Source organism: Equus asinus, chromosome 4, assembly GCF_041296235.1.
Source record: "Equus asinus isolate D_3611 breed Donkey chromosome 4, EquAss-T2T_v2, whole genome shotgun sequence".
In the NCBI taxonomy this organism is placed as follows: domain Eukaryota; kingdom Metazoa; phylum Chordata; class Mammalia; order Perissodactyla; family Equidae; genus Equus; species Equus asinus.
The window spans coordinates 140,789,641-140,805,004 of record NC_091793.1 but is presented as its reverse complement, the minus strand read 5'-3'; the positions used below and the strand labels follow the sequence as shown (position 1 = coordinate 140,805,004).

The following is a 15,364-nucleotide window of genomic DNA, read 5'->3' as shown; positions in this document are numbered from 1 at the left end:
TTTTTCTCTTATAAATTGTGAATTTAAAATGTAGCTCAGAGGCATCAGTAAATGCTAGCATGAGAATTAAGCAGAAACATATCATGAGATAAAAGAGAGAAAGTCATAATGTTGCCAATGATATGGGTTCTCAGAGACACAGAGATTCTCAGAGATCTCACTTTCTTGATCATTATTAGTATTAACTAAATTCAAAACTCACTTCCTCCTACAGAGCAGAAGAATTTGGGGGGGTTTTAACTCCCTCTACTCTAATTATCTATTTCAGGTTCATTCCGGTCACATAAGGAAATTATTATAAAAGGAACACATTATTGTAATATGCCACTGAGAAATTACGTTAACGGTACCCTTTTCACCTTAGACATGAGATAAAAAGAACCTTTTTTAAAATTTAGATAATAGAATATTAGGTTGAACACAGAGGCCTCATTATAAAAGCTTTATTTCCAGTAAGTTCTATGGCAATTCAGGAGTTAAAGGTTGAAATGGAAAAACTATACTTCTGAAAGAGCTGAATACAGAGAACCAAAACCAGGTATGACGGATACAAAAATAGTAGTACTCTACAAAACCAAAAATATAATTCATTGGAACAGTACATCAGGAATGTCAGTACACGTCATAAATCACAGAATCCACAATTCTTACACTCTGCCACCAGGTTATAGGAAAAGTGCAAAGAAACCTATTTACATATTTAAATATAAGAAACAGATATGCATAAAAATCACAACAGAATAGCCTGAATGTACTTTACTACCACATCCTTGATGAAAATAATAAGGATAATAATAAGTTTTCAAATATTGAGGTCTGCAGGGAAGTCATTCTGGTTTAACCCTGATTCGGCCTCAAGCCTCTTTCTCCCAGAGCAGCCTGACTCCCGGCCCACGGGACATGCATCGTGCATCCGCTTCAAACATCTTCCCAAAGCAAAGGATGCGCTCCTTAAAGACAGGGATGAATGCCTCTCCTTCTCGGAGGCCGATACCAGTCCTCCTTTGAAGACAAGCTCTTCTTCCTAGAGAACCAAGGTCAGGCTGACATGCTGTGAATGTGCTAAACTGCAGCAAAACATCTCCTTGTGACTTCGGGGAGAAAACTGTCTTCCTGTCATGCTTGCTGTGTGCTCTTTGTTCTGAAATGGTATACAGCCACGCTGCGAACCACGCTTCTCCAGAGCTCTGTCTTCCCTGGTGGAGGCAGCACTTCCAGGCTAGTCCTCAGCATTGGCTCAATAAATACCACTCTGTCTTTCTTCTCTATACATTGGTCATTGATTATTTGTATCAACATCCTTAAAAGGATCCATTTGAATGGAGCCTCAGATGATATACATCAAGAACTTTCCAGAAAGTTAGTTAGGAACATTTCTTTCCCTCTCCTCATGCTTCCTTCCAGTGAGGGGCACTCAGTGTAACTCCAGCTACTCTCTCCTCCCTTACCCACTTCTTCTCCAGGCAGGATAGTGACTGACGGGCCGATCGAGTGCTTGTTTGATTGATAAAATTGGGAAGAACAACTTGGCATTCTGGCTCAGTTCTGCCGCTCTTCTCCTGTCTACTCACATAAATCCTACTGTCTTTACTGCTCGTCCAGGACATACAAGGTGATGGCCAGCCTCTGAAGGGAGAGGTCACTCCAGACCCGATACTGTCAATAAGCTGGTGCGACAGACTGAATCTGGGGTCTTACAGAGGCCCATTGAGCCCTCACACCAAGCTGTAGCTTTCAAATGGCCATTTTCAAGTAGAAATGATATTTGGCCCCTTGGAAACCACCACACCTGCAACAGGTAAGTGCACTCCTGGGAGCTTGTCCTAAGGAGCTAGCCTGAAACAGGAAACACTCTTAAAAATGCACAGAGATGCTCACTGCCCTATTAATTATAACAATGAAAAACTGCCAACAACCTAAATATCCATCACTGGATACGGAAGTGAACTGATAAATCCACGTGACAGACTCGCATACAACTGTAAAAAGGGTATTTATTAAAACTGTGTAACAGTACAGGAAATGCTTTAGAAGTAATGTCAGAACGAAAACAAAGACAGAATGAAATCCAAAATTCTTGGAGTCCCCACCCGCCCTGGTTCCCGAACTCCTCTGTGAATGGTTCCACTGTTTTCCTGCTGGCCCCGCTTTCATCCCATTGCTTGAAGAAGCCAGGCTTCTGTGCTCCGTTTTCTGACTAGCTCCTTCTTATTTGTGTTTCTACTTAAACGCAAACCTCTCCAGGAAAACGCACTTGGTCGCCCCCTTAAAGCTCCCCACCCCTCACTCTGTTCACACCACCTTATCTCACGCTTAGCACGCACCACCTGCTGACACGTTTGCTCACTTATTTGCCTTCCTCCACCCAGCAGAATGCAAGCTCCACGAAAGAGCAAGGACTCGTCTCTCTTGTTCCCCACCACATCCCATCGTTTACAGCAGAAGATGCTCACCAAACATTCATCTGAATGACAAAGTCTTAAAGTAACATGATATAAATTTTTAAAAACATAAAAATTATATAAAGAAGGAATGCTAGAAGGCAACATTAATTAAAATGCTATAACAATTTTAATATAATTAAATTAAATGCTACAATAATTTTAACGTGCAATAATAATTTCATGTGAAGAATCACGCCAAAGCGCCTGGGCCGTGGAGCCAGGGCCGTGGAAGCGGAAGGGAGACGGCGACGGAGCTGAAGAGGGCAGAGTGCTGCTCCCCATCGCGCCTCAGCCAGGGCCCTGCTCATTGTTCTCCGCCTTCCGCATCGGGCTTCCATCCAAAATTTTGTTTAAAAAAAAGTTTCTGTGGCTTAAAAATGTTTGAAAACATTACACTAGTGTTTCATTAGTGTGAACATACTGTTTTAGATGTGGGGACCAAGAAAGAAAAAATCAATTAGTTGGATGTAAACCATATAAAGGAACTAATTTTGAAGGGGAAAAATCAGAAGAAAAGACATTTGGTTCCCCCAAAAAATGCAATAAATGTTCCTAAAATAAAGGCACGGTGAAGAGCTAGAAATTACTAGAAGACAAGGTAAATTAAAACAAAAAAACAAAGGAACCTAATCATGTTCTCATATGTAATCCAAATTGAAAGCTCTAAAATGTGTATTTGCAAGTCCACCGTGTTAGCTGAAGCTCGGTGGCCGTACCTGGCCGGAGTCTCCAGTGCAGTACTCGGTGATGTCACAGCTGTTCACAGCGTCCCGACAGTCGTAGCTTCGCGGCTGAAACTGCAAAGCAAAACTCAGCATCAGGAGCCAGCCTAACTAACGCTTCAAAGAGCTAGCATTCTTCTATCCACCAATAACTCTGATACCCTCTCATAGCCACCACCACGCTCCCTGTGAATCAGCAAGATAGCTGCAGAGTGGACACAAGGCCCACAGGCCACTCTCTGCAGTAAACACGAATCATTAACCAAGGCATCAAATGTTCATGCATCAAAACCCACTGTCTCAGAGTGTTATTTCTGGAAAACAATGCAATGGCAATTCTGTAAAGAAGAAACACTGGTGCGGCTTAAGACAAAAGAGCAAAGAGCAAAGCACTAAAATAGAAACGTTTAAGATCGCTCTGAAGACTGACGCATAGACCCAACCTTCACTAATTTACCTATTAGCTTGGACATCAACGTTGCTTTGGCTAAATATACACAATCAAATTTCAATGAATTCATATGAATGCCTACTGTATACACAGCATTTTGTTTGTCTGGGAAGGGGGTGGGTAAAAGACGAAGGAAAGAGCCTGCTCCCTTCAAGCAATTTATAATCTGGGAGGGGAAACAAGGCAAGTATAAACTAAGCGAGAATCTTCTCGAATACCATAATGCATAACACCCTTTGGTATTGAATAAAATAATAAAATCATGTAATTTTATGCTTATAAGGAATATTAGATGTTTTATAGATGAGAAAAAGGAAGACTGAAAAAATGACTTTTCAAAAACTAACTGGAGGTCTCTGCAGATGGAAGTAACTATGTCCACACACAGGCTGTGTATAGACACATACAAACAGACAGACAGACACTGCTCCCTCATCTGGCGTTCTTGCCTGTATAAGGAATTTACAAAGCCAAATGTGAAAATATGAGCACTAGATTTTAGGCTCAAGGTCTAAAATAAATTAGGGTCAGTTTTAAAGAAAAATGTTCTAAGTAGGCCACATCATTCAAAAGATCACAGGAAGTGTCCGTCTTCTCTTCGACCATTTAATCTGGTTTTCACTCGTGTTAGCAGGGCAATCCTGGACGTTTACTTCGATGGAGTATAGGATCTTTTCTTAGGGAGGCACTGGAGGACAGGACGGCTGATAGTCAATCTCAGTAAAGACAAACGTTGTGACCCACAGAAAATGGGAAGATGTATTGATTCTACAAAATCGCCAGGCTAATATGCACACTGTCAACCAACAAGTTTGTGAGAAGCTATACAAACGCTCCATGTCCACCCTGAAATACTTGGCCAACATGTCAGTGGAAAGCAAGATGAAACCGCCAGGGAACTCACAAGGCAGGAGGTGCTGTTACAGCAGGGCCCGTCGCTGCAGTGAGCCCCGTTGGAGAGCGAGCACTTCTTACAGCACAGCCCGTAGCACTCCTGCAGGGGACACGCACGTGAGTAAGACAGGGAACACCACCGGCCGCTCAACGTTCACTCCACGTGTGACTTACACATAACCCAGAGGAAGAGATTTGTACAACAGTTAGCAAAAACTTCAGGAAACAACCACTTTAAACAACGACAGATTCCTTCCTGCCATATTCCTCAGCAAAGTATTCTCTTCTATCACAGGGCTTCTCTACCAAAAAGCCAGCTTATTTCTTAGCAGGCACCCCACCTTTGGTGAGCCCTACTACATCCTCAATACTCAATCTAGTTTTATAAAGACAAAAATAATACACAACAAGAAAGAATGCTTCATGAGTTAGTAAAACTTGCCCGAGATGAATAGAGCTATGAATTTTTAAGAGGTAGGGAATTTGATTAGAAGAATTCATTAGGTTTTCTCAGACAGGGCCATAAGGACATGATTAATTCTAACGAGTCTGAGCTGACACCAAGCGCTGATGAGAGAGATCAGAGAGCAAGGCAGAAGGATCACAGTGCAGCACAGCACAGGCTTCTCACCCCTACTGTTCGCGTTTGCTCTGGGTGGGAGCTGAGCTGAAGGTCGAAGAGATCTCCTATACCTACCACATGGAAGCCACAGTCACACTCCTCCCCAGCTTCCACATATCCATTCCCACATTCCGTGGGCTCAAAGAGCTGGAAGAGATCAGGGAGAGAAAGGGAAAACGTTTCAATTTATCATGGAAAATCAACATACCCATCAGCCACACACATGGCCCTATAATCAGCTATCACGTGATATTCCTCTGTGATCTGCGGTTATCGCATCTTATAAATGACGTCTGTGTGGGAAATACTGTTCACTTATTAATAACACTTCTGAAAACCTATTTTAAATGGGATAATGTCTCGTGGAGGATTCTCTGGCGGTGGGCTCCAGAGACGACCTCAACCATTAGAGCCACTTTCTACAGAGATCAGCTGTCAAGAGGAGCCGATCACTCTTCCTATTTGCTAATGGAGCTAAAATTCACTGCTCGTGAACTCACAGACACCTAATTTGCTGACTTATCTCAAGGCAGCTGAGAGGATATAAAAATTGTCAAAAGATAAAAAAGCTTCGGTCACAGCCAAATGTGATATATACAATCAAGTAAATGCAAATAAACTTAGGGAAAAAATCCACGCCCATCATTCTCACTGAAAATAAATCTGCACTGTCTGAAGCATATTAAGTAAATGTGCAGACGAATGCAAAGAGGCATAGAAATTTCTCAACCATTCCTGCAGCAATGGAGGAGTCAGATTTCTAGAATAGTCCAACCTGCCGGTGCTATGAACTTGCTGGCCAGATAAACTGTATTGCAGGCCAATTGTTGAGGCAGTTGATTCTTTATGAGAAACATTTGTATTTCTCATCACCTGGGGCAAGTTTCTCACCTGGTGAAGACTGGAATAGTACATCCCAACCCAAATGCTCGGAGCCACAAATGTGAGAGGGAGAAAGAGACACTCCCAGCAGCCACACACCCCAGGAAGGGCTGCCTTCCACTGAGCCCGCCTGGGGAAGACCTGATGCTCCCTCCACTGCCAGGAAGGGAAAGCGATCACAGGAAGCAAGAAGGCTTCCAGGAGACTCGGGTCGGACTCTCCCGTGGGGAGTCCAGTGGGTGAATCAACAGTCCTAACCTCTGAAGTATTTTGATCAGCAGGGAGAAGAAAATGGAAAAAGGAAGGGCAGATTGGAACATGGCTAGCGCTCTCAATCAGGCCTCCCATGGAACCGCCTGCTGGATTTCTTCCCTAGTACCCTCCTGCCACCTTGAGGCAGGTCCGTCACAAACCAGACGTAGAACATGGCAGTTGGGAAGGCTCCCATAGCACAGAGAAGATGCAAGCAGATAATGTGAAAATAACCCGTCAAACACACATACGTACATTCATCGATCGACTAGGAACACCTGGAAAACAGTCAGTTCTTTGATACATACATGTCAACTAGTCCACTGGAATGCACAGGCAGCTTTTTCTTAAGCATTCTAATACATAGTTTAAAAAGCAATAATTCCATATTTACTAACTTTTAAAATTTAAGATGTAGAGTTATTTTTATTTAGTTTCCAAGTTATCAAAATAACTGTCTTTCTCCTCACAGGCAATTTCTGAAACCTAAAGGTGGCTCACCATCTTTACACACGCACCAGAAATCTTAAGCTTTCCAAACAACTCAGCGTTCTTTCCTCAGGCGAGATGCTTATAATTAGCTGAGGAGCTGCAAGGCAGGTAAAATTAGCCACGTATACTGCAATTCAAAAACGCCAGCAGCTCACATTAATTCACCATTACTCATTTCACCCATTTTAAACACTCTGAAGCTTTCACATTCTGTCGCAGTGAGATGAATGCCATGAGAGCAGGGGGCTGAGTTTAACGACACAAGGTCGCTTTAAAAGACCTGTTCTCTTTCCTTACTGAGATTTTAGACAGACGTCAGGCTTCAAGCCACCGTCCCGACTACGGCAGTATCACTTAATTATGGGGAGAGGAATAAATTATCCTGTCAGTTATTCACATTAGTCACCAACTTAAAAAAAAAAAGGCTGACATGATTTCACCGCTGTCTCAATTTGCAGGGTATTAAACATTTTGTACAGCAATGGACTGTATTTGACTTATGAAGTAGTACTTTAAAAGGAAATATGGGATGTGCAATGTTAGCATTTCTATACCATGTGCTAATTAGCATCGATCCTGTCTTTTTGCCTTTTGAGCAACTTCATTTCCAAATACGCCACTTTAGGTCCATAGTCCCGTATCCTAAAGCTTTAGAGCTGGTGAGTTTGGGAACTCTGGCTTTGCTGGATTTTAGAAAAGTGTGATGCATTTACCATGTTCTCTGTAATAACCCTGAAGGGCCTGGTGCACACTCTTTAATCAAACACATCAACGTTTCTGCAGTAAGACATGAATATTTACGTGAACGGGGATAATACAGATTTTCAGGTCAGGACAAGTTTTACTGTCCAATGTGTTTTCTGGAAACTTACAAAAAACACTTCCAATTTTAGAGCTTTTTGAGTTCAGGAATTGTGGATAAAGGATTGTGGCACTGTATATACATATTTTGATGAAATACACTTGACCATGTGGACCTTTCCAGGTAGAGACTGTATATTATAAATACATCTATGTATTTATGGAATCCATAAATACCTGGGGCCATTTTCTGGCTAGCTGATATTAGCAATGCTTCCTGTCTGGGAGATTAGACCACTCAAAAAAAAAAAGACAAGCCAAGAAATTAGTTACTCCTCTAGAATGTCAAGGGGAAACTGAATTTTTGTCAGAAAAATGGGTTAAAGTAAGACATCTTAGCCTAACACACGAACTCTTAGCAGCAGGTTGAAAACCCTCACATGAACATTTCAAAGGTATTTTAATTGAACGATTGTTTGCTTGCTTGTTTGTTTGTTTTGAGGAGGGGAGGGCTGGGGAGAGCATCCAGCCCTGGAAAACCAGAGATTCGAAAGAGCGAAACTGTGGGTCTGTCACTCTGTAAACAGTACTCGGTCTGCAACATAATGCCCCTTGTAGCTACGTATTCATCTGACTGACAAGAAACTTCCTTCCAAGGCAAGCACCTGAGACTTAGCGCTGCTCCACCTTAAAAAAATTGGAGACATCATCGAATCTTCTAAGTCACTCACCTTTGTTGGCCTGTTGAAAAGACAGGCGCCACCCCCTCTCTGCAGGAAGTCTCTGTACTCGAAAATGCTGCACTTTGAGAACTTCCGGGAATGAGACACCCTGAGGAAACAAAGAATCAATTATGTAAATGATCTACCCAAAGCAGTCATCAGCGAAGAAAATTAAAACCCTTGAATTAGAACAAAATGTTCACTCTGGGTCCAGGTGGTTCTACACAAATTTTGACAAGGCACTTATGTTCAAACTGCCAAATAAGTGTGTGTGCTAGAGTTTGTAAAAATAGAAATTCAAAGGCCATCGCAGATTTGGGGGCCTGGGTTACAACCCTTCTGTGCTTGGGGGTGAAAGTGTTGAAAAGCTCATCCCGAAACTTCTCCCTCTAGGCTGCATTTCAAAACGTGGTCCTTTTCATTTGCGAGTCTCAGTAGAGGCAGAGACGCAGGCCTCGTCCAGAATGAAGGGAGCTGGGGAAGGCCTAGTCCCGCTCTGGAGGAGGGAGCCGCGAGGTCAGCCCGTCAGAGCCGGACGCAGGCTCAGCAGCACAGTTCAGGCCCACAGGACCCCGAGAGACGGGAGACCATCCACACACCTATCTACATACACACACTTCTACTGCACATGCACACAATAACGGGCAAGCTCCCGTGAAGGACAGCTCCTTATTCTCAACTTCAGATACTATTTGGTGATATTCATGATTTAGTAGGAATATAACATGAGCCTCTCTGTGATTTAATTAATCAAATTACAATCTGTGTGCTGGTACAGATGGGAATATTATACACATGGTCAAGGTCACACTGAATTATACATAATGATTCCTTGGGCATATTTGTACTAGCTCTTGATTTGAGCGTGACAGGCCACCTATTGTGCGCTGTAATTCTGTAGCTCTGTGTATCCTGATGTATGAGCGCAGTGTATGGAAGTAGGTAAAAACTGCCAGTGGGGACGGTCGTCTCTCACTCTAACTATGCAGAAATGTACACTTGAGAAAATACATATGAACTTTAAACAGTTTTGTTATACCCTATGGGTAGTCAGTCCAAAATTTCATTTAGAAATTGGGAGTTTAGAAGACTGAAGACATCTCCCTCCGGAACCAACATCATAATGGTTACCTTCCTACAGCCATCCGAGGCCATAATGATACTAAACTATGGGACAAAAGTAAGGGGCCACGACTGCCAACAGTCTCAAGTTTAAACTGCATTTCCAGAAACACGTGTTCTAACACAGCAGGCACAATGGCTGACTCTCTCTGCAAACCCCGGGCTCACGGGCTCTCGTCCCCACGAGCTGGCCTCCTGGAGGAAGCATGAGGAAGGGGCAGCGTACAGGGAGGTCAGGGCCTCTGGCAACTGGGGCCCAAAGGGTGGGGGCAGGACCAGAAATGGCCTGTGGTGAGCGGATGTCTGGCCTGGGCAAAGGAAGGAGAGGCCTGTGGGTGAGAAACCCTCCCATCTACTAGGGTTGGCTCCAGCTCAGGGGGCACCGGGCAGCAGCTCCCGTGGGGCAGGCATCCCGGGGAAGAGGGCAATGTTTCCAGGCCTCGGTTCACGGACGCAACGGCAGCTCTGGGGCAGCCGCTCTAGTTCCCAAAGTATCCATAGAAAAAGAGAGGATCCAGGTGAGAAAGTGCTCAAAGTCTGTCAAGCAGAAAACTACCTAATGTAGATGCAATCAATCTGTCTTACAAAAACGTGTTATTGACTGTATAAGTGGCACAGTACAATTTCTATTGCACGTATATTTACGAGTACTTTAAAATATAAACTGATGGCTGAATTGATTTTCACTGACAACCAGCTTTTATTCTAAGTGTACTAAAAAATTAATGCCCCTACTAAACTTAGAAGCGTTTAATAATGTGTTTCCTTTAAGGGTTAATAGACGTAGAGGTTGTTACTATATTTTACTTTTATCACCAACTTTAAACGAAACACTAAAATATAAAGTGAATTAACCCTTTACTTTTAAAACACCAGATAATTAATTATTGAGTTTATACTAAAGGCTCAGTCTGGAAGAGCAGGACCTGCGAGGCTGTGTGTCTCATTATATGCAGCAATTTTAGCAAAGGCGTGTGTAAAATGCATGCATAGTAAAAATTTACCCCGTCTCCTCCATGATGCAGCCACCCCAGGATTCTGTGCAGTCACATTCTAGTCCAAGGAAACAATCAGAGAGACAGGGGAAAAGGGGACAACAAAAGTCACATCTTTAATTTGCACTGAAATAATTCCTATCACCAATTCCACGTCAAATAGGCACAGAATGTGAAGTCTCACCAAACAAAACCTATTTCTTTTCAATCAATATTTCTTTATCCTTTCCAGCCATATAGATCACTTCCTAAGACAACAGCTGGCGAGAAATAAAATTGCGCCTGTCTTCATTTTTGTAACTCAGAGAACTCAACCAAGTTCCTAGTTCCAATGTTTAATGAAAAGTATACTGGTTTAGAAACCAGAGAGCCAGAGTGCTGGTCCTGGCTCCCCCTGAGAGGGAGCCCCATAGGCACCTGACTCGGCATTTCTCGGGTCTCAGTGTTTCCACCTCTAAAATGGGGAAGGCATCCCCCAGAGTGCTTCCCGGGCTCACATGGACGGCTCGCTGGTGTGCTCTCAGAACTGTAATGTTCCATTGCACAAACACAATGAGTCGCCACCAAGTCCTTTAACAGAGCACACTGGAGGTCAGAGAAGGCAATTTGCTAGAGGCACGGCGAGGATGGGCCAGAGACATGAATAAAATTGTGCTGAAAGGCTCAGGGTAAGAGAGCAATCCAAAATAGAAGTGTAAATAATCATTCAAACTAAATACCAATCATCAACTTGATGTAGATACCGTAGATTGGCATATTAATGTTGTGATGGCTGCTCTTTTCATTTATTTCTTCCTATTCTCTTTTCTATCATAGATAAAGATATTTTTAAAGAAAGATTTCCAAATGGGTTTAAGAAACTCAAAGTTCAGAACTAGCGAATTATCTAGTTAAGTAAATAATTCACAAACGACTTAAGAATTTTAGGAGGAAGGAGCTGTACCAGGCGTCAGTGATGAAGCCTGTTTCTCATGCTACCCTAGCATCCACCTGGGTAACACATCTCAGTGGACCCCACACAGGCCTCTTCCTGCCTCCACGGTTTTCAAACAGGGTCGTAAGCCTGGTCCTTCTCCTTTCTGATTCCAAGGCATCCATGCCAGGGAATGAAACCTGAAACACCTCCTTTCCTGTGCACCATGCATTTCCCGGGGAAAGCCAATACTCCGAGCCAGATATTAATAAAGGAAAGTTTGTAGAGATTTGCTAAATGCCACCAGACTTAATACACCCATAAAGTGATGAAATAATATGCCCACAAAGGGGAATCTAGACACCCCTAGATATATATTTTGTTTCAAGTTTCCATAATACTATGTCTTAATGACACTTATTTGATACTGACAATTATTTGATAGTAGTCAATAAAGTATAAAATACAGACTGATGTTAAGGTAGCTCTCTGTGCTTTTCTTCTCTGGGGACGGAGGAGGGAGACCCTCACTCTGGTGTCTGATATTTTCACAGGGGGAGTAGACTTCCGCTTAATTCCCGGTCAAGAGAATAACCTGAGTGAACCCCGGTCCTTCTTTCCTCAGCATTGTATCACGTGGGCCCTTGGCACTTCTCCCTTCTGCCAAAAGATGCTTTAGAAATTATATTTTACTACTGTGTTGGTATAAAGAGGAATCAAATCCAGGTTGGATATTCCTCTGACTTTACAAGAAATTTAAAATTTTCACAGACCCCTAAAACTATCAGGGGCCTTGGACACTTTGCCACTAGAAACTTAGCCCTGTCTTCCCATCCAGCTCTCATCTGACCAGGGAGGAGAGTGGCCCCGGCAGGCCCCGGCTGTTCTCCTACTTGTGGGATCTGCGGCCCTGTTGGGCCTTCCTGTCATGGGGAGGCTTCTTCCCCAACTCTTCCGACGGGACCGGTGGGTACATTTAATTCCAGCAGGTGGGTAGGTTTAGAGTTTGAGCTCCCAATCCAACTGCGCTATTATTACACTTGCGACGGAGGTTCATCTGGCACCTTGAGTGCACACTCCAGGGGGGAGAACCCAGAGGGAGAGTCCTCACCGCGCATCCCAGAGTCTGCAGAGTGAGAAAGAGCTGCTCACCCTCTGAGAAAAGGAGCGTGACTTTACGGATTTTGAAAAGGACATTTCTACAACCCACATAGATTAATAATTACGTAAGTTGCTCATTTTATAATGTTTTTTTAGAGGAAAGAAATACACTGCTATTAAACTATAATGACTCAGGAATGAAAAATATTTATTTATTGACTGGACATGCATTATACAGACAGAATGGCACAGGAAAGTGAGTAAGAAGGTCAATGTACATACTTGGCTTTCGGCTAGAAGGTTCCCATTGGATTCCAAGGTTTTGAGCCAGGCTCTGCGACAATACTTGTGCCACTGCCATTGGAAGACCATACTGTTTTCAGAGTTGAAAGTGTGTGGGAAACATTTGAGAGAGTGCACAAAGCTAGTTATTATTTCTTAATCATTACACATATCATCTCAGTTCCCTAACAGAGCCTCGCGGCATCAAAGGATGGGCTCTATGCTCCTCATCACTTCTTCCTCACAGCTGGGCCCAAAAGCAGACAGCCTCTCTGACTATGTGGCACCTCTCACGTTGAAACATCAAATACAAGTGATAAAAGGCTGTGCCCCCTTTCAACTCATACCAAACCAAGAATAAATTCAACTCACTACAAACATGCCAAGAGGTCTCCACTTGGGATGGCTACTGGGATAACCTGGCAGAATATTCTCTGGTATTGATCAGGGTTTAGATATAGCTGGTTCAGCTTTTGGGTGCCGTTGCCAACTTTTATAAGAATTTCCTTTATATGAATGAAGGCACCAAAATCCAAACAATGAGATTAAGGAAATATTTGCTTCATTTAATTCTAAAGATAGTTAGGTAGAAGGTATAAAGATGAAAGATTTACATAGGGAGAAAACAAAGATGCTGATTAGATACAATCATAGACTCTGATTTAAATGAGTTAAAGCTAACACGGGCAGAATGAGCATTTAGCTTTGAAAACAAGTTATGAGAGAAGGATTAATAAGCTTATAAAAACTTATATATAGAGGCCAAAAAAATCTCTGGGCCAATCTTTGGCTTGCATTTGCCCAATAATTGGGAAAAACTATCATTATAAAATGAAGCAATACCTCTTTTCTAACACGGAAGACCACTTCGGGTCCTACTTACTAACGTAAACCACTCATGCTATATTCTCAATGTCACCGTCACCCTAAATAAGCCTGAGAGGGATGTAAACTAGGCCACAGGAAAGAAAAAGATCAGATGCAAAGACAAAACTCTGCTGGAAGAAAACTGATAAAATTTACCTCATTCACACCAACTCCCCTTGTGCGAGAACAGACGCCTCCAAAGTAGCTCAGGCTGCTTCTCTTATAGTGGAATGTCACACGTCTTGGGGACAAGAGAAGTGCTATTAGGAAATCAATGTACTGACCATGATACAAACTCTCCCACAACATGTCACTCACTCTCCTGTGCCGAAGACCCCAAACTCACCCTTCTTTGAGAAGTCAAAAACTGTTTTAAATACCTTTAAATTTACGTCACGTTAAATAACCCCAGTTGAGCCAGTATTAGTTGAGCACCTACTAACCACTGGCACAGGAATTGAGGCACAGAGGTAAACAGACCAGCGCTTTGACTTTCTTCTAGGAGGAAATATCTAGCAGTTATGCAAAATATTGCTGATTATTACAAACTGCTGATCAAAGGCTGAGAGAAAAGATAAGAAAGAGGAAAGGTGAGAGGAAAGGAAAGAGGACTCGCTTGGTCTGATTCTGGGACAGATGCTTGAGGACTGTCTGAAAACAGCTTCGCCTTGAGTGGGGAAGAGAACAGCTTACTATATCATAAGAAAGTATGGTACCCTTTTCCTTAGGGATAAAAATCTCAATTTTATTCAATGGTTCACCTCAAAAGACTATACTTCCTGGCCTCACTTGCAGCTAGGTGTGGCCGTGTAACTAAGATCTAGCACATGATTTGTTGGTGAAATTGATATGTGCAGCTTCCAGGAAATCAGCTCTACGGGAGCTAACTCAGCTGGAAGGAGTGCCCTTTGGCACTCCTCCCTGCCTGAGATTCCTGCTGCCTGTTGTGATGGCTGGAGCACCAGCAGCCATCTTGAATCATAAGTTGACCTTGAGAATGGAAGATCTGGAAGTAGGAACGACTGTGGAACCCCCATCTCAACACTGGACAGCCTACCTTCATGCTTCCTATCCAACAGAGAGAGGACTCAACATCAATCTTGTTCAAGATCAATACATTGATATATAACTCAACTGATAAAAGGGATAGAGACAAATGTCAAACCATAGACTACCGGTACATACGAGATGAGGTGCACAGCATCAGCATGCTGCTTGATCCGCTGCCGGTATTTGGAGAACTCATGGAGCATCTGCACAGGGTTGGTGGTGATGTCAATATGATCCTTCTCAGTCCAGGTCTCTACAGCCACCAGGACGACCCTGGTATTGAGCTGCTCCTTGTATATCTGAGGGTAGACAGCAGGACAGGTGCAGGAGGAAAACACTGGGTCAGACATGCACAATCAGTGATTCAGAGTCAGCGGAGAGACAGGGGGGAGGGGAGGGGAACACGAGGTCAGCATTAGCTCTTCATGGAGAATCCCCCTTCCTTTCTCTTTCCCAAGAGCAAAAAGAAAGAACAATCCCACAACTTGGCCTCTCCTGCAAGGGGATTTCAATCGTGAGTCAGCACATTTAGGGGCCCAGCATCTCACTACAGACAGTGGGGATGTCAAGATTCTAAACTCTGGAGATAAATTCAAAACAGGGCTCAGTAAAGTCACCTTCCAAACCTCGCAGGAGGGAATGGGTTGGGGCCTGGCCACGGCTCTGAGTAAGTGCAGTGCGACCCGTTGGTCCTGCAGGATTGGAACGGTCACTAGGTCCTCGGACCAGCACCAACAGCGTGGCGGGTTTCC

At 43.3% G+C, this 15,364-nt stretch overlaps 1 protein-coding gene across 10 annotated transcripts in view; it reads right to left on the bottom strand.

Annotated features, from left to right (window-relative positions):
• The window catches only part of ADAM23 (ADAM metallopeptidase domain 23), a 158,073-nt gene that overhangs the window by 42,324 nt on the left and 100,385 nt on the right, over positions 1–15,364 (bottom strand). For 5 of the 10 annotated variants that reach the window (XR_011503018.1, XM_070508462.1, XM_014836403.3 and 2 more), the window contains exons 11-18: positions 14,748–14,911; positions 13,719–13,803; positions 12,696–12,786; positions 10,409–10,457; positions 8,292–8,391; positions 5,143–5,280; positions 4,522–4,611; positions 3,161–3,241 (exon numbers count right to left, since the gene is read on the bottom strand). Coding sequence is in view for 8 of the 10 variants with exons in the window: in XM_070508462.1 (XP_070364563.1) it covers positions 3,161–3,241; positions 4,522–4,611; positions 5,143–5,280; positions 8,292–8,391; positions 10,409–10,457; positions 12,696–12,786; positions 13,719–13,803; positions 14,748–14,911 (798 nt within the window). In the remaining 2 variants the exon portion in view is untranslated. The remainder of the gene's footprint in view (positions 1–3,160; positions 3,242–4,521; positions 4,612–5,142; positions 5,281–8,291; positions 8,392–10,408; positions 10,458–12,695; positions 12,787–13,718; positions 13,804–14,747; positions 14,912–15,364) is intronic. The other 5 variants (XR_011503019.1, XM_044768334.2, XM_070508463.1 and 2 more) reach the window with 1 other exon arrangement.